Consider the following 20,023-nt stretch of genomic DNA (forward strand, 5'->3'; position numbering starts at 1 on the left):
ACTTTGGGACTTCCGGATTCAGACAGACAGAGTTTTGGAGCACAAGACCTCACGATCGTGTTAAAAAACAAAGTATGGATTGTCTATGTTGCAATCCCAGGTGACAGCAGGATTGAAGAGAAACAACTGGAAAAGCTGACATGATATGAGGATTTAAAGATCGAACTGCAAAGACTCTGGCACAAGCCAGTAAAGGTGGTCCTAGTGGTGATCGGCACACTAGGTGCAGTGCCTAAAGACCTTGGCCTGCACTTAAATACAATTGGCACTGACAAAATTGCTATCTGTCAGCTGCAAAAGGCCACCCTACTGGGATCTGTACGCATTTTTTGCGGATACATCACACAGTCCTAGACACTTAGAAAGTGTCCGATGATCCAATACAACAGCTAGCAGAGTGTCTGCTGTGGACTCACCTTGTGGTGTTTCAAATAATAACTTTTTATATATACTCAGTTCTTGTGGGTTTTTTCGGGCTATATGGCCATGTTCTAGAGGCATTTCTCCTGACGTTTCGCCTGCATCTATGGCAAGCATCTTCAGAGGTCTGCTGGAGCTGGGAAAAAGGGGTTTATATATCTGTGGAATGACCAGGGTGAGACAAAAGGCTTTTGTAAGTTGGGCTAGGTGTGAATCTTTTCAACTGACCACCTTGATTAGCATACAATGGGCTGACAGTGCCTGGAGCAAACTCTTCTTGAAAGGTGATTAGATGTCCCTGCCTGTTTTTCTCTCTGCTGTTTTAATTTTAGAGTTTTTTAATACTGGTAGCCAGATTTTGTTCATTTTCATGGTTTCTTCCTTTCTGTTGAAATTGTCCACATGTTTGTGGATTTCAATGGCTTCTCTGTGTAGTCTGACATGGTGGTTGTGAGAGTGGTCCAGCATTTTTGTGTTCTCAAATAAAATGCTGTGTCCAGGTTGGTTCATCAGGTGCTCTGCTATGGCTGACTTCTCTGGATGAAGTAGTCTGCAGTGCCTTTCATGTTCCTGGATTCTTGTTTGGGCGCTGCGTTTGGTGGTCCCTATGTAGACTTGTCCACAGCTGCATGGTATACGGTAGACTCCTGCAGAGGTGAGAGGATCCCTCTTGTCCTTTGCTGAATGTAGCATTTGTTGGATTTTCCTGGTGGGTTTGTAGATTGTTTGTATGTTGTGTTTCCTCATCAGCTTCCCTATGCGATCAGTGGTTCCCTTGATGTATGGCAGGAACACTTTTCCTCTGGGTGGATCTTCATCTTTACTCTTGTGGCTTGTTCTTGGTCTTGCAGCTCTTCTGATGTCTGAGGTGGAGTATCCATTGGCCTGTAGAGCCCAGTTGAGGTGGTTCAGTTCATCTTGGAGGAGGTGGGGTTCGCAGATTCTTTTTGCACGGTCTGCCAAGGCTTTAATGGTGCTTCTTTTTTGACTTGGGTGATGGTTGGAGTTTTTATGTAGATATCTATCTGTGTGTGTGGGTTTTCTGTAAACGGTGTGACCCAATTGTTGATCAGGTTTGCGGATGACTAGGACATCTAGAAAAGGCAGTCTTCCTTCCTTTTCTTTTTCCATAGTGAACTGGATGTTAGGGTGGATGCTGTTAAGATGTTCCAGGAACCTGTTGAGTTCTTCATCTCCATGGCTCCAAATGGTGAAAGTGTCATCCACATATCTGAACCATATAGTGGGCTTTTTGGTTGCTGTTTCAAGAGCTTGTTTTTCAAATTGTTCCATGTAGAAGTTAGCTATGACTGGGCTGAGAGGGCTCCCCATAGCTACTCCATCTTTCTGTTCGTAGAATTCATTGTCCCACTGAAAATAGCTGGTGGTGAGGCAATGGTGAAACAGCGCCGTGATGTCTTCTGGGAACCTCTGGTTGATGAGTGCCATGGTGTCTGCAACTGGGACCATGGTAAATAGAGACACCACATCGAAGCTGATCAGTTTGTCATTTGGATTTAGCTTGAGATTGCTGATTTTTTCAATGAAGTGGGCTGAGTCCTTGATGTAGTGTGTTGTGAGCCCAATGTGGCTTTGTAACTGTGCAGCAAGAAATTTGGCTAAGTCATATGTGGGGGACCCAATGGCACTCACGATTGGTCTGAGTGGGGTGGAGTCCTTATGGATTTTGGGGAGTCCATAAAGCCTGGGTGGAAGGGCTTCCGATTTACATAGCTGCTGTCGTATGTCGAAGTTGATTGAGGAGTTTTTAATTTAATTTTAATTTAATTTTAATTTTTATATATATTCCGCCACCATCTCAGTGAAGGGACTCGGGGCGGCTTACAAGCAGGGCCAAGCCCAGTAATAACAAGTTAACCAAAAAACACATTTAAAAACACAATAAACATATAACAACTAATTAAACAATTTAAACAGTAAAGTATACAAATTATATGGGGCCACAGTAAACTGAGGGTGGCAATTTGTACTACACAACTTTATTACTTTGACACCACTTTAGTTGCTAGAGCTCCACCTCCTGGAATCCTGGGACCTGAAATTTCATGACATATTTAGACTTCGCTGCCAGAGAGCTCTGGTGCCTCCCCAAACTACAAACCCTAGGTTACCACAGGATGCAGCCACTGCTGTTAAAATGTAATACAAGTACTATCATTGAAGTGGAATCTAATCAAACCACTTTAATGTGGAAGGGACAGCAGAGCAAACATATGGAGCATATCAATTGGAAATCATGAAGTCGTACCTCTCGAAACAGGGCACCATAGAAAGTGACAGTGAAGGGACAGTCTACCGTCCTCATGGAAATATCTAGATCCATTAGCAGCCTCTTCTGCTCCTGGCTGTTCACTGTCGCTCGGATTCGCTGGAAGACAAACCCTGTTTTAATTTTCACTCTTGTTATTCCCATTCATGGGGCACAAATGCTACAGGGAAGATGTCAACTTGGCTCCATGCACGAAGCACATTTCAGCAGATAGATAGATAGATAGATAGATAGATAGATAGATAGATAGATAGATAGATAACTCTTACAGCTCTTTTTAACCAACAGTGAAGAACAAGTTACTATAACTGAGAAGTTTAAAAGCTGGAAACCTCTAAACTCAATAAAATTACAACAGCTAAAAATGGGATTGTCAGTTGCAGCTGTCCAAGTCAGCAGAGATGTGGACTTAAGGACCCCTAACTCCCAGTTGTAGTCCTGAGTGCAATGAAAGGTCTGGAGTGTGCTTGCAATCCTGTGCACACTTACCTGAGGGAATACCCACTGAAGTCAGCAGGATTTTCTTATGAGTAGATGTACACAAGCTTAGGCTGCAAGTGTCTCATAACAGGCACCGAAAACTAGAGGCCAATGCTGTATATGCTTATGTATTTTTAAGCCTCCTTGTGCCTGGGAGAAGCGGGGATAATAATGCTTACCTACCTCACAGGCGTAATTTATGTCAGGGAAGCACTGTGAGATCCTCGGATGTGAGGTGCTATAGAAGGGCAAAGGATTATCGTTATTACAGAAGTGTTTTCTTTATCTATCACTTTTATCCCCCTTTCCTTTCTTTGTTCTTCTATTGTCAAAATAGTGATGGCACAACATTTGGTGGTGGGCAACTGCTGAGCAAGGCCCAGGTTTAGCAATGTATGTATCACCTGCCTCAATCCAGTGGCTCCTTAGTCTATATCAAATCATCTGTCAATCTGCAAGTGCCTGACTCCAAAGCCAGGAGTTTAGCTGCTTCCTGAATGACAGGCTTCTACAGGTAAGATCATAGCTCACCCACCTAAACCATGATTTTGCTGTTGAACTGGAAATTTAACCATGGTTAGGGGGACAAAACAGGGTTAATTTTGGGTTGTAGGTTTTTCGGGCTGTATGGTCTGTTCTAGAATCATTCTCTCCTGATGTTTCGCCTGCATCTGTGGCAGGCATCTCAGAGCTTGTGAAGTGACCTCACAACCTCTGAGGATACCTGCCACAGATGCAAGCAAAATGCCAGGAGAGAATGATTCTAGAACATGGCCATATGGCCCAAAAAAACTACAACAACCCAGTGATTCCAGCCATGAAAGTCTTCGACAATACACAGGGTTACTTTTATTCATTAAACGGAATATTTGCCCTGACTTTGGTGTCAAAGTCACTGGAATCTAGAATTAACAGCTTGTGATCATGGAGGAAAGTGGGGAAATATATGTAATCATTCTATGTTTGTTTCTTGGATTAATTATGGACTAACAATGATAACTATCATATTTGTAACTGCATATTACAAAGTAGGAACTGTTATGTTTTTGATCTACTACTGCCAGAATCTTTCCCAGCCAGAGCAATCACTGTCAAGGCTGGCTGAGGGATTCTGGGAGTCAAATTAAAAAAAAAACTAACTTTTTAAAGCTCTGGTATTAAGCAGCCTTCTACTTCTCACAACTTTTAAAATCAAATGAGCATCAGTTTTTCTTTGTTTTGCATATTCACTCTCAGTGGAAAAGGCCCTATCGTGTTAAATTGTTTTAATTCACTCTAGTTTAATTTGAGTTGTTTTCACCAGAAATATGATAATGTTACTACATTTTTTCTTGTTTCAAAATAGTCATTATGTAATGTACAACAACACTGTTATAAAGAAGTTCCTCTGGGATAGTATTACATATGTGCTTGCTAGTACTTAACACTATAAACACAATCACTACCAAAGAATGAAATAGGAAAATAAATTTAACTCTAATATTTTTTCTTTTTTTCTTTTTTACTGAATAAAGGTTATTTATGTTTGTGTCTAGCTCTTTTCTCTGTAATATAAAAACAAGATTTACCATATGTTGATTGCTAACAAACATTTGAAAGCCATAATATTATAACTGAACAGACAGTAATCAATGTAACAAATCATGCATAAATACAGATTACAATTAGAAAACTGTAGTTAGGAAAAAGAAGAGAAAGGCCTGGTTTAGACAGTCACAATATTATAACTGAACAGACAGTGATCAGTTTAACAATTCATGCATAAATACAGATTGCAACTAGAAAATTGTTGTTAGGAAAAAGAAGAGAAAGGTCTGGTTTGGACAATCATATCTCTCCTATGCGTTCCACAAGAGAGGAAGACACCTGCTTCTGATTGTTACCTCTTTTCTTTCAATATACCTGAATTGCAAATCAAGGTCTGAAATTTAGAATCCGGGCTTATTCCAAAACTGACTGCAATAGTTTCTTGGCTCAACTGATACGAGAAACTATGGTTAGTTAGAGACTTCTACACTGCACTTAAAGAGAGTAGGGAGACAGATGCCTGTGGCTTGCTCATGTTTTGGCTTATCTAGAGTAGGAAACATGATAGTCCAAAAAAGAGCTGAAGAGAGAAAGTATACAAACAAGATATGTAAATATATACACCTGTATATTTAACTTCTTACATCAATAGCATCAGTTCACACTAAACAAAGTGAAAACAGATGCAAATAGCCTACTGAGCTCACCACATATAGGCTTCACTCAAAGTGGAAGAGAGAAATTCAATGTGCTCCAGGAAAAGTTACAAGGATCATGCTAATTATTCAAGAAACCTTTGCATTAGACCAAACATTCATATAGTCCAAGATCCCATTTCTAAGAGTTGCCTACAAAGAACTTCAAGAAACAGTTGTTAGAATTGTGGGATGGCCACATCTCTATTTCGTAAATCCAATCCTATATGAAAATCATAGCCAGCAAGGAAATAAAGGAATGCAATGAAAGATCTGGAAATATAATCTTTGAGAAGCAAGGCCACCGTATGTCATTTTGGAGATTGGTACCAGTAAATCGCAGCTTTAATTTAGATCAATTATTTTCCAACTATTGCTGTTTTATCTAATTAAGCTTGGTTCTTAAGATCATTTATTAGAAATCTGATGAATAAACTAGATCTTGCTTATCTGGAGGCAACAAGGACTCATGTTTTTTCTATGCAAGCCACCAATCCATCTCACACCCCAGGTCAGCATCTATCAGAGTTGGTCTGTGTGAGTGTGTGAATTTGGAAGGCATTATTGCATAAAAAGAGAGAATTGTTAGTCTCACTTTACCTTCACTGCCATAATTTGCCCACTGGGCATATGTCGCATCATCTCTACCACCCCATAGGCACCACGACCAAGTTCTGATATTGGCTCAAGGTCATCAGCTTTGACTTCAAAGTTCTGTAAAGAAATAAGATCAAGAGATGGTCAGCAGAAGACCCAATGTAGTCATGTATGTAATGCAATGTGGTAACTGTGGAGTATGAAAATGCTGCTGTTCTTCTCAGACCCTCCCCCCCCCCTTCCCCAATTCTGGCTAGGTTGTAGGACTCCTAGTTTCCACACCACCTCCATTCCCTAGACATGTTTCAATTTCCTTCCTCATCTTCCTGGTGTGAGATCATACTTCTCATGCCCTGTTTTCATAGCTAGCTTCTTCCTCGTGCAGCTTAACTTCTGTTAAAAATAGGAGACCAAATAGCAAACCCTCTCCTCTATAAGAAACTCCATAAAACACGCAGGAAGGATTGTAGAGAGCAAGAATACTCCAACAACCAGCATTTGCTGCTTCTGTGAAGATGCCTGTGAGAACTTTTCTCTGTGTGTATTTGTCTCTCTCTCCCTTATTTGGAACTAAAGGGAAACTGCTTTCCATTGAACAAAGGCACTCTGCATCAGAGATTTCTTTGATTCAGTATTGGGTCACTTGCTCCAGATGGCTCTCTTGCCGTTCCTGTCTCAAAATGTGATGGGGACGGATACAAATTCTGGCAGGCTTAGAAAATGCTAATGGGTCTAGCATACCACCAATATATTCACACATGACAGCTTAGGTGAAACAGTATTGAGAAGGGGGTCAAATAGCTGCACCACCCAGCTGCACAGGACCTCAAACTAATCTTGCAGTTCTCCTATTGGTCTGGAAAGAGAAATCATCCCTCCAAGCAATGTCATGCTTAAAGAGGCATCTTCAGAATTCAGTGTCACAAGGCACACATAAATCACCCAGTCCTACTGGATGCCCCAAAGGGAAAGACATTTACGATGAAGGTACAAACACGATTTCGTTTAGTAATCCTAATCCATGATTGAAATGACCAGACTATATGGAAATATCAAAACCATGTTAATATTGTTTGGACAGGCCTTCCCTCTATTTCATCTGGCCATATGACAAACCCTATCTGTGATTCTCAAAATGTTTTTTTTCTTGTCAACCCAATATACACCTGATTTTGGGTTATTCCATTTTGTAAGGGTTGCATGACATATTACAAGCTGTCATGGAAAATACAAGTGTTTCTTCAGAGACCTGTCCAATGTGGAAGTCATATACACATGTGCATATATCTTTCAACGATCAGGTTCATCTGCCAGCAAAACCTAATTAGGTCGCATATTTCCTTTCCCCACCTAATTTTCTTTTCTTGTCTAATGCTTTTTTAAAGGTAGGATGTGTTGATATGCAAGCTACTCTGGGAGACTTTCCAACTGTAGGTGTGCATTATAAAAGTTACAAATGAAGACATAAAAACACAACATATCTGAGATGTATGTTATCATGAATCTAAAGACACAATTTATCAATGTACATTACTGCCATACTTGCCCCATTTGCTATAGAAAACATTTGTGATACTCCAATGCTTCCATTAACAAAAACAATGAACAGTGTTACAGTCTAATTACCGCAATCTCTAATGCTCCTGAGAATACATTTTTTTCTCCTTAAAAGGGTTGTTATGGCATCCTCCTTAACCAAGTGGCTAGCATTCAGAAAATCATAGATTTGGAAGGGACTTCTAGGGCCCTGCAGAAACACACAACTAAAGTAATCCATAGAGGCATCTAACCTCTATTTAAAGATCACCAAAGACTTAGCTCTTCATTCTATTAAATGAAATAAGTAGATGTTCACTGTAACATCTGCATCAACTGTAGAACACTTCCTTGTGAAGCTAGTGCACACACATTTATATGTGGGGTTGCCTTTGAAGATTATTTGAGATTGGCGGGGACGAGAGATAGGCCTTCTCAATGGTGGCTCCTCGGCTATGGAATTCCCTCCCCAGGAATATTAGATCAGCTCCTTCCTTCCTGACCTTCCGTAAGAGAGTGAAAATGTGGCTCTGTGACCAAGCTTTTGGAGAACTTATGCAATAGATAGATATGGAATGATCTGCAATAACTACTGGAACGGCCCGGATTAGGCTTGAGGATTATGTGTTTAATGGTGAAGATATTGTCTTAAATGTTTTAAATTGTTGTAATGTATTTTTATAATTCTATTTAAATGCTTATTATAATTGTACATTGTTTTATAGCACTGAATAGTTGCCTGTGTGTAAGCAGCCTTGAGTCCCCTCCGGGGTGGAGAAAGATGGGATAGAAATATTGTAAATAAATAAATAATATTTATTTGTCTGTTTTTTTTTCCATCCCACTTTTCTCCTAATATGGGGACTCAAGGGGACTAACAACAAGGTATGAAACACAAGGCAGTCCTGCATTATAAAGAATGTCCATTTGTGTCTTGACACCCAATGCATATCAAAGCACATCAAATATATTTGATGAGTTAAACTCATGCAATTCTCTTAATGCATGAGAACTGGTATCCTCGCCATTTCTGTCTACTTGCAAAGAACCAACTGAGACTGCACTGTGAGTGCTGAAAATGAAAAGCCTTAGGAACAAGTCTTTCCAGCTTTATTGGTTACACCAGTGAGAGCAACACTGTTTGCAGACAGCTGCTAATGCAAGCCAGAGCTTAGCAATCAGTATACTGCCACTGAGCAACCGCTGCTATTAATATCAGTAAGCAGGTGCCACCATAGAGATGTTACATAAAAAGCTGTGCAGGCAGGGTTCAGGGTGCTGCCACAGCCTTCCACGGAAAAGCAACACGCCTTGGAATCTGGGTTATTACTTGGAGGAGCAGTAGGAGTCACCACAGAACAAGTCAATCTAATTTTTCCAAGTACATAGGCCTTCCTGTTAAATTTGTAACTGGGTTTATTTGGGATTTTTTTGGGCAAAATAGAAAGAGAGGGGATCTGCATCAGGTTGGAAGGAATACTGCAGTCAGAGGATACCCAAATATTTTGTTTGAATGTTTTTTGATGTTTTACTTTGAACTCTATATTCTGACTTTTGTTGTATTTGGAATTTGAGATGGAACAGGGGAAAAACTATTCCTGTGACAATTGGATTTTGAAAAATTTGGCTTGTTGTAGAAACAAAGATTTGGGATCAATCTCCAGTGGAGAAACCTTATCTTAAGTTGAGGTTCCACTGTACCATTCTGTGAGTACAGTTATATGAAACAAGGAAGTCGTGATTGTGGAAATCAATTCAAGAATATGTCCTCAGAAAGGGAAGGAAAGTGACTGTAGGAACATCACCGTTCATAGACAGCAGGCAACAGCCAAAGCCGGAGTGGGCAAAGTGTAGTTTGTAGGCTTCACATAGAGCTCTAAGCCTAGTTTCACATTACTCCCACCCCTAATTTTTTAACCCAAAGTGGCCCACTATGTACTCAAAGGCCTCTAGGATGCACAACTGGTCGTTCTGGGTCATGAGGAAGCCAGACTTAAGTTACAGGGGGCCAAAATGGAAGTCACTTCCATTTTGGGTTTTGTTTTTTTAAAGCTTATCTGAGGGTTTTTTTAAAGGGGGGTTTGACCATGAAAACAATCACCTGTTTAGCCATCTCCTGTTAAGACTCTTCTGGGATTGCAATCAACCATTTTGAGAAAGACAGAATGGAAGCAGGCATGGGGAAAATGAATATCACAGATGCTGGTCAAATACAAACCCCAAAGCTCCAGGGACACTGGCATATTCCCCCCATTCTTGGAAACTGAACAGATAAATATGCAGTTGCATCAAGGTAAGATTCCCACATATCTCTTAATATTATCCAGTTATCTTCAAACAGCAAGTAATGGCGAAGAAAACACACACTACATACATACACTCATTAAGCAGAGGTAAAAAGATATCTGAAAAGGACCCTGTGTCCCTCAGAATGCTAAATTCTTTTAAACATTGGTTTTAATAGATGAACAGATAAAGGTGTGATTACTGTAGGAGAAAAGGGCAAATGACTTCTGTCCAATAATACGACTGCCAAGTGACCCTGAATCTACTACTTTCTCCTTCTTTGATATACAAAAAGTATTTTATTATCACTGTACCTTATCACCAATATTGATGCAAGCTTTGGAGTCCAAATCTCGAGGTGGTCTAAAGAACAGAAAAAGTCAGAACAAGACAATAATTAAATAATTCACAGTTCCTGTCCAAAAAATATTTTCATTGGATGACATTGTATTTAAATTCCTCCTCTCTCCCACAATGGAATCCGAAGGGTCATTATATAGGGGGTTTTGTATACAGTAACCCATCCAGACTGAACCCAACTTGTTTAGAATAAAGTTGTTTGGTGTATTGGATGTCTTCTTCAGATTATGCACTGAGACCAAGTATGAAAAGAGGGTTCGAAATTTCACACATCTGCATGAAACTCATAATGTGTGGATATACACACCAACAGAAATGTAGAGTTGCCAACTTTTTAAATATACCTTTGTTTGGGAGTAAGTGAAACTTTCAATCTGTTGGCAAGCCAACAATACTTCCAAAGGCTTACCTCCAGGAATACAGGGTTTCTAACATTTTAAACCAGCTTGTTGCTAAGGAATGTCTCCCAGTTTCATAATGTATATAATGTATATAGTTGAAATTCTCACCTTCTCAAATTTCTTCAACCATTTTCAAAAAATAAAGTTTTGACAAAAGTCAAGGACTCCAAGTTAATTACAGATATAAGAGCTGGCAGTAAACAGGAGTGGATGTGGGTGGGCCTTGCTACCGGATGAATGGTTCTGTAGAATTCTCCTCTTGTCTTATTGTTACCTCCCAGAACACAATAAAGTCCTCAAAATGGGGAGAGCTCCATAGAAATGATAACCAATGTTCACAGTGTTTGCTAAAATTTTCCTTGTTAACATTCTGGACAACATTTCAGAATTCGTGACATCGCCGAAAAACATCTTCTTCCTCCCACTTCCAGCAAAAGAACCACTGTTCCTACATCGTTATCTTTGACTTTCTGTTTTACTCTAGTGGGAAGCAGTGGTTCTCTAATGAGAGCTTCTTATAATACTATTAGTGTAATCATACATAAATGCTTTAAATTTAGGTCTGGAGTACATGTCAGTATAATTAAACTCACTTTTCTGTGGTTTAAGTTACCCATGGTCACCACAACCAAGACAACAGAAGACTTTATAGGCATCTCTCCATTCTCTAGTGCTATTCTATGGTATGCTTGGGTCAGACACTGACTTCCCACCTTTCCCTTGTTACACAAATATCTATTGCAGAAGTGCCTAGGGGACAGTTGGAAGAAAATTGGTTCCCTCACACTCTGTGGAACAGCAGATAAGTGGGGTGGGAAAACTATTAGGGAGCCATGTGGAGAGCTGTTTCAGGTCTGCCTTACTTCTATCATATCTGTTTAAGGATTCAATTGTAGTCCCAAAATGCAGGTTTTGTTACTATCCAAGGTTTTGGGCTTCCAAGGGAGTATCCTGGAACTTATCCCCTGGCCCGAAAAAGGGATCTTACTGCATTTCATCAGTGATTCAAAATCATGGCTGATTTTGCTTGGGAAGCACTCCCCTGGTGGCCACTGATCTTCTTTCCTGCTCAGTCTGGAAAGGAAAAGGGTCTCTGCATTGATGATGCTCCACTAAGCTCTCACTGAAATCAATCAGTGAAGTCAGTCACCAGAGCAAGTCTTTAACTAAATGATTTTTAATGCAACATCTCTACATCTGACAATTGTTGCTAGGTACTGCACTGTTCTGTCAGCAAGCAAATGCATTTAAGCAAAGCATAGCAGAGACCAAGATGGATTCAGAATAATACATTCTGGAGGGATGTTCTATGAAATAAATTGTTTACACTACATCCATTGGCCTTTTCTAGTTTAGGTGATTCTATAGATCCACGTGTGAACTATTATGTGTATGAAGGACTTTGCCAAGAGAGGGGGGAGGTTGTGGGTAGAACACCTACTGCAGTCTTTCATGATACCACAAACTCCATCTTATGGATACCTAGAGACCTCATTGCAAGGAGGTCAAGAAACTGGGGGACAGCAGGGAAAACCATGGGACAGTGTAAGGCTTTGTTCCCTTACCATCAGTGGTCATGGAATCAAATCCCATGATGTTTATGTGCTGTCCCTGGCTTCCTGCTGCATCCTCTCCAGCTTCTTGAATGAGGAGTCAGGTGTACACACGACTCCTCTGAGCTCCACTTCTCTGCGCTGCCAGCACGCTGCTGGCACAGAGCCCCACCAGAAGTAGGCCTACATCATTTGATGGGCTCAAGAGGACTCTATGTCAGCAATGTGCACATCATGGAGAAGAAGGCATCTTGACCCATATTTACAGTAGGTCAATATCCCAGGAACCAGATGGACAACAAAGAAAGCTCTCTTACTGTAACACTGACCTGTGATACATATTTCAGCTTATCCTACTTTATACAGTTGACCGGAATTACTAGTAAATGTGTGTATCTCTAGAAAAAGAGCAATCGGAGGCATCTCAAGCTTTCTGATACTCTGATCCATTGCACTTTATTCCACTGCAGCCAATCACTTACATACTCCATACTATAGGAAGAAATACGAGTTGATGTTTATCCAACTATATTAATCAGGTCCCCTAAGTGGCAACTTCCTCTGAAAACACAAAAGATCATATTTATTGGGACCAATGACATTTCTGTTTTTAGTTTACAAAAGGACAGCCAGTAAACTAGACTTTCTTAAGGTATCTAACGAGGAAGAACAAAGCAACAGAAGATTACATGATGCAGTAGAAAGCAAACAAACATAGGTAACCCTGAGGAAGATCCAGATCTTTTCTCTAAATACAAAATGCCCTCCTATTTATAGGCAGCCTGGAAGAGACTTGATTTATCTAATCCATGACAGAAATAGCTGTGACTAAGTGAGCAATGCTCAGCTTTGCCATAAATCCCATCTTTATAGTAGGGCATAAAGAATCAGTCATTCTCTTTTTTAAGGACTGTTCACCTTTTGTCTGGCACAGAAACCACTACAAATGAGATTTTACCTGGGGAAATCCAATGCTTTTTTGTTTTAAGTGTGTGGCATATATGTGGACTTGGTAAATCTCATTTAAAACTTACATATATATAGTGATTTCTGTGCCAGATAGACCACTTAATGTTACTTTTTTAAATTAACCTACACACTTTCTGAACTAGTACTCCCACAAACCTTTTTTTCTGGCAGAGAGGTCTACTTCCTTTCCATTGAACACTTGTTTAGTTTGTTCTTGAGATTGGAACGGTGGAAAGAAGAATCTCCCTGTTCCTCCCAACCAATGGGCGAAAACTCCTTTTTCAGAGCTGGGTTCTTGAAATTGTATTCTATTCTGATATTTCCACTATTCTTCCACTTTTGATACTCTTTCCTAGCCTAAATAATAATTCTACACTCAAGAAATACTGTCTCAATCCGAGTTACTCCTCTATTATGGCCATATTTAATTTCCATTGATGTGTCTAAGTATAGGGCGCAATAATGTTGCAGACACAAGATAATACAAGAAAAGCTATCTAAAAGATCAAAGATAAAAGTCACAAACAGAGGAGGGAGAAGAGAAATTGCTTTCCATAAGAAATATAAAGGAGTATCTTATCATGTGCTTCTACTAACTGCAATAGCAGCCTTGAGTTCCTGGTGAAAATCAAGTTTCTTTTCATTGATAGGAGAGCTCTGTTGTCTGTTGCACAAAGAGGAGAAGGGTGGAGGCATTACAAATGTTTAGCCTTGAGGTCTGCAGTCAAAGAGGCACCACTAGCTAAAACACACCCTTTCTGAGAGAGAAAAAAATGCTGCAAACATGGTACTTGAGAGTGAAAACAGTCAGTTGATGCCCAAATGTAGTGCCAGATAGAAGTAATGAGTCAGAATGGCTTGCCCCACATAAACCACTTTTAGCTTAAAGACAATGAAGAAAGCCAAGAGTCTCTTGCATCACTGCCTGAATGGTTAAGAGGCCCTTATATAACAAAAAATCCAGGAAATTTCAAAGACCTAAGTCACTCTTGCTTAGGTAGAAATCTTGAATGTGCACGAGTACTTGTTTTTACTCTAGAATTTTACAGATCTATTACTTACCCAGTTTTCTCAGAAACTCATTATTCAAAACCACATTAAGATTCTATATTATAAAATAAGATGTTAAGGCGAACACAGACCAGGACCAACCATGACAATAATCGCAATCAACATCGAAGGCATGTCAGCTGCCAAAGAACAACTGCTCTATGAACTGTGCCGAGATAAGAAATGTGACGTGCTGTGTGTCCAAGAAACACACAGGGATGAACGACAGAAACGACCCAAAGTTCCAGGAATGATCCTAGTAGCGGAAAGACCACATGCGCAGTATGGAAGTGCTGTCTTTGTCAAACCAGGCCTCCAAGTCAGCAGTGCCCACAATACTGAAGAAAACAATATCGAGGTTATAACAGTAGAGCTCAATAACATCACCATCACCTCTGTGTACAAGCCTCCAAATGAAGAGTTCTGCTTCTCCTCCCCCGAGAACTTTGACAGGCACCAAAGGGCGGTAGTAATTGGTGACTTCAACAGCCATAGCCATGTATGGGGCTATGCCCAAGAGGACAGAAATGGAGAGGCTGTCCTGTCCTGGTCTGAACTGCACAAACTATCACTCATCCATGATAGCAAGCTCCCACCATCCTACAACAGCGGGAGATGGCACCGAGGTTATAACCCAGACCTCTTATTTGTGAGCGACAGCATCGTACAGCAATGCACCAAATCAGTGGGACCACCAATCCCAAACACACAGCACCGACCAATAATATGCCAACTGTTCCCAACAATAAGACCTCAGGAAGTTCGATTTAAACGAAGATACAACTTCAGAAAGGCAGATTGGACTAAATTCTCAGACATGTTAGACGACATGATCACATCGGTCGCGCCAATCCCTGAGGAATACGAACATTTTATTGAAATAGTGAAAACCTGCTCACGGGCCTCTATACCGAGAGGCTGCAGAACCCACTACCTCCAGGGCATTACTCCTGAAACAGCTGCCTTGTTGGAAAACTATTACAGGCTCCACAATGAAGACCCATTCAGTGAGCAGACTCTTCAGGCAGCGCAGAGCATTGTGTCCTCCATCTCTGAAGCCAAGAAAGAACAGTGGATCAAGTTGATCACAGAGGTCGACATGGGCAGGAGCAGCCAGAAGGCATGGAGGCTGCTGAGACGGCTGAGCAACGATCCCTCACAAACGAATACCCATGCCAACATAAAGGCAGATCAGATAGCACACCAACTCTTGAAGAATGGGAAACCCAACCTTGCCACCAAAGTAGGAAAGAAACCAATAGCCAGACAACCAGAGATTGAGAACAACAACTTCCATGAACCCTTTACATCTACTGAATTGGACATGGCTCTCAACAAATGTAAGAATGGCAAAGCAGCTGGCTTGGATGATCTACGGATGGAACAAATCAAGAACTTTGGTCCAAAAGCAAGGTGCTGGCTGCTGGAGCTGATGAACAACTGCACGGCATCCTGTCAGATCCCTAAAATCTGGAGGAAAGCAAGAGTCATCGCCATCTTGAAGCCAGGCAAAGACCGTAATGACCCAAAAAGCTACAGACCAATCTCCCTGTTGTGCCACCTCTACAAAGTTCTGGAGAGACTTATTTTGCATAGAATTATGGAAAATATAGACCCCTGTCTGATCCCACAGCAAGCTGGCTTCAGAAAAGGCAAAAGCTGCACATCGCAAGTGCTGAACCTGACCCAGCACATAGAAGATGGCTTTGAAAGGCAGCAGATCACAGGAGCTGTCTTCATAGACTTGTCAGCAGCCTATGATACTGTCAACCACCGCCTCCTCCTGAGAAAAATGTATAATATCACAAAGGACTACCACCTCACCCGCCTCATAGGAAACCTGCTACAAAACAGGAGCTTTTTTGTTGAGTTCCAGGGCCAGAGAAGCAGATGGCGGAAACAGAAGAACGGCCTGCCTTAGGGGAGCGTGCTTGCTCCATCCATGTTCAACATTTACACAAATGACCAGCCACTGCCAGAAGGGACAGAGAGTTTCATCTATGCTGATGATCGTGCCATTACTGCTCAAGCAGGGAGCTTTGAGATGGTAGAACAGAAGCTCTCCGAAGCTCTAGGTGCTCTTACTGCCTATTACAGGGAAAACCAGCTGATCCCTAATCCATCTAAAACACAGACATGCGCCTTTCACCTTAAGAACAGACAAGCATCCCAAGCTCTGAGGATTACCTGGGAAGGAATCCCACTGGAGCATTGCAGCGCACCCAAATACCTGGGAGTCACTTTGGACCGTGCTCTGACCTACAAGAAGCACTGCCTGAACATCAAACAAAAAGTGGGCGCTAGAAACAACATCATACGAAAGCTGACTGGCACAACCTGGGGATCACAACCAGACACAGTGAAGACATCTGCCCTTGCGCTATGCTACTCTGCTGCTGAGTATGCATGCCCAGCGTGGAACACATCTCATCACACTAAAACAGTGGATGTGGCTCTTAATGAGACATGCCGCATTATCACGGGGTGTCTGCGCCCCACACCACTGGAGAAATTACACTGCTTAGCCGGTATTGCACCACCTGACATCCGCCGGGAAGTAGCAGCCAATAGTGAAAGGACCAAGGCAGAGACATCTCCAGCTCATCCCCTGTTTGGGTATCAGCCAGCACGTCAACGATTTAAATCAAGACATAGTTTTCTTAGATCTACAGAGACACTCGCTGGAACACCCCAGCAAGCGAGAGTCCAAAAGTGGCAGGCCCAAACCCAGCACCTCAATTCATGGGTGATACCAGATGAGAGACTCCCCCCTGGGCACTCAGAAGACTGGGCGACTTGGAAGGCGCTGAACAGATTGCGCTCTGGCACCACGAGATGCAGAGCCAATCTTAAGAGGTGGGGCTACAGGGTGGAATCCTCGGCATGCGAGTGCGGAGAAGAACAAACCACTGACCACCTGCTGCAATGCACCCTGAGCCCTGCCACATGCACGATGGAGGACCTTCTTGCGGCAACCCCAGAGGCACTCCAAGTGGCCAGATACTGGTCAAAGGACATTTAACCAAATACCAAATTTACAAAATCTGTGTGGTTTTTTTTCTTCTTTTTTTTCTTCTTTTTTTTTCTTTTTCTTTTTAATCTCTGTGTTTGTTTTGCTCTGTTAGAATTGTAATACAATGGTTGCTGATGACACGATAAATAAATAAATAAAGGTAGAAATCTTAGCAGAGATAACTTTAGCTGAAAGCAGTATGGCTTAATTCCACTGGAAAGAGTACCCGCAATGGTTAAATTCCAAAACTCTTCTCCCCTGCCCCCAATGGATACCTGAAGTTGTAGATAATAATGAAACACATATTTTGACTGTACTTGGAAGCACATCATAAGCAGCACATCAGGACCTAGAAAGGACTACAAACACTCCCAAAATGGAATATATTTGGCACATGGCTAAGTGAAATCAAGGTTATTGAAATCATGGATGGGAGGAGTGGTACTGTATTTTCTAGTCATTTGTGACTGAGCACTAACTGAAAAGACAACAGCTAAGTGACAAACAGATTCACTTCTCCATCGATGTGTTCTGCAGTTCACATGAAGTCCTACTAGGTGCCATCCCTTGTTCCCACCCGGATATCTACAAAAATGCAGCCATATCGGGTTGTCTGGTGACTATCTTGAGAAAAGGGGCAACAGGTATATGATATACAATCAATCAATTTAAAAAAACTGTAGTTATGTTCAAGATCCCAGGATCAAGCAAATATTCCAGCACAAATTGTGATCCCTCACCCTCCCCCACCCCTAAAAAAAAATTAAAGGACTTGCCTTGCAATGCTATCCTGGGTTACTTGAAATATATACTCAAGTCTAACATAGAAAAAGTCTCTTAAAAGTCTGGAGGGAACACAAAGTGGTTTCTATAAATTTTGGGCATCATTGGGTAGAATTTATTCATCAACGTCCCATCTTTTCTACAGACCTAGATGCATTCACAAATTGGCCATGTACAAGATGTACAGGTTTGCACTATTAATAACAAGTCTTTAATAATAACTGTTAACATCATTTCAAATACAATATAGGAAGTAGTAATTTTTCAACAGGGCTACTGCTGACTAGTCAGAAAAAATGGAAACGCAACTTACTAGAAGGTAAACAAACGCCTCCTCCCCACCCCACCCCAAAGGAAACTGGCAACACCCGCTTTTCACTCCTCTGGTGCTGTGCTCTACCTTCCTTTAGAACTGATTCTGATTGGACACATCACTGCCCATCACTGGAAAATTTAAGAAAAAATATCAATAGGTTCTGATAGATATGCAATAGTTGGATCTTCATGGCTCCCATCCCAGCCTCAAACCAGTTCATGGGATGCTTGTGGACATACTCTGCAATGAACTGGTTCTCTTTCACCCACACCCTGGCTCAGTTTAAATGGTTATGTAGAACCACCCAGAATGGTACGTCAGTTACTGAATGTTACATCCTTGCAATTCCAGAGAAAATATGAACACTCAATAATTTCCTCACCACAGCACTTCCTTGAATGAGTGAATTGCCATGACAAAGTCAAATACATGCACAATCCCTTTCTTTCTACAGTGGCTTCAACCACATGCCCACTTGCTGGGTAGCCAGTACCCCAACTTCTCTGACAAACAAGCAACACATAAGTCCCCATGCCTATGGTTTTCTCCATTGCAATGGAAAACTTCTGCTGAAGGAATCTTGCCAAGAAAATCCTATGATAGGCTTACTGTAGGGTTGCAATATGTCAGAAAACACACAAGAACAAAAAGAGAGTACAAGTTCATTTCCAGCAAGAGAAGAGCCTGAGATTCCTTGTCTATTTCCACAGCATCCTGAGATAATCCTGTTCATCTCCTGAACTTTCCATCTTGTGCCGCAGGTCTCAAGGGATGAAAACTGACAACCACAAATTATGACTTACTAGTTAGTGAAAACAATGTTTGAGGGATCAACCACTCATCCTCCCACACAGTCCTGATCCACAACATGAGAATAAAAGATATACATACGTAGAGCTCGTCTGTGGTTGTTCAAATGCTTCTTTAGGAATTCTCAGCCCTGGATTTTTCTTCCTGCCTGTGGATAGGGGAATACAAAAATATTTAGAATTACAGGCAGTCCCTGAGTTACAAACATTTATCTTACAAACAATGCACAGTTAAGAACGGGAGTGAGACAACAGGAAGTGATAGAAATCAATCCCTCAGAAGGGAAATTCACTTCTGGAAGAGTTCACATGAGAATAGGTGTCTCAACTGGAACTTTATCCCCAATCCGGAGGTGACCAGGGGAGCATTTGCACAGCTTAGGCTCGTGCGCCAGCTGTGCCTGTACCTTGGGAAGTCTGACTTGGCCATGGTAGTCCACGCTCTGGTTACATCCCGCTTAGACTACTGCAACGCTCTCTACGTGGGGTTGCCTTTGAAGACGGCCCGGAAGCTCCAACTGGTCCAACGTGCGGCAGCCATGATACTAACAGGAGTGGGACGCAGGGAGCATACAACTCCCCTGCTGTACCAGCTCCACTGGCTGCCGATCTGCTACCGGGCTCAATTCAAGGTGCTGGCATTGGCCTATAAAGCCCTAAACGGTTCCGGCCCAAGATACCTAACTGACCGCCTCTCGGCCTATGAGCCCACGAGGACTTTGAGATCTTCCGGGGAGGCCCTGCTCTCAATCCCGCCTGCGTCACAGGCACGGCTGGCGGGGACGAGAGATAGGGCCTTCTCGGTGGTGGCTCCTCAGCTGTGGAACACCCTTCCCGTGGACATCAGGCTAGCCCCCTCCCTGTTGATATTCCGCAGGAAGTTAAAGACCTGGCTATTTAAGAAGGCATTGGACCAAGAAGTGCAATGACTGGTAATT

General features: G+C 41.7%; 1 protein-coding gene across 1 annotated transcript in view; it reads right to left on the bottom strand.

Annotated features, from left to right (window-relative positions):
- The window catches only part of MAP2K6 (mitogen-activated protein kinase kinase 6), a 95,420-nt gene that overhangs the window by 28,750 nt on the left and 46,647 nt on the right, over nucleotides 1-20,023 (bottom strand). Inside the window, exons 2-5 of the mRNA XM_060764215.2 lie at nucleotides 19,168-19,234; nucleotides 10,146-10,194; nucleotides 6,013-6,126; nucleotides 2,690-2,809 (exon numbers count right to left, since the gene is read on the bottom strand). Of these exons, the coding sequence (XP_060620198.1) occupies nucleotides 2,690-2,809; nucleotides 6,013-6,126; nucleotides 10,146-10,194; nucleotides 19,168-19,234 (350 nt within the window). The remainder of the gene's footprint in view (nucleotides 1-2,689; nucleotides 2,810-6,012; nucleotides 6,127-10,145; nucleotides 10,195-19,167; nucleotides 19,235-20,023) is intronic.

This window comes from Anolis sagrei, chromosome 2 (assembly GCF_037176765.1).
Source record: "Anolis sagrei isolate rAnoSag1 chromosome 2, rAnoSag1.mat, whole genome shotgun sequence".
In the NCBI taxonomy this organism is placed as follows: domain Eukaryota; kingdom Metazoa; phylum Chordata; class Lepidosauria; order Squamata; family Dactyloidae; genus Anolis; species Anolis sagrei.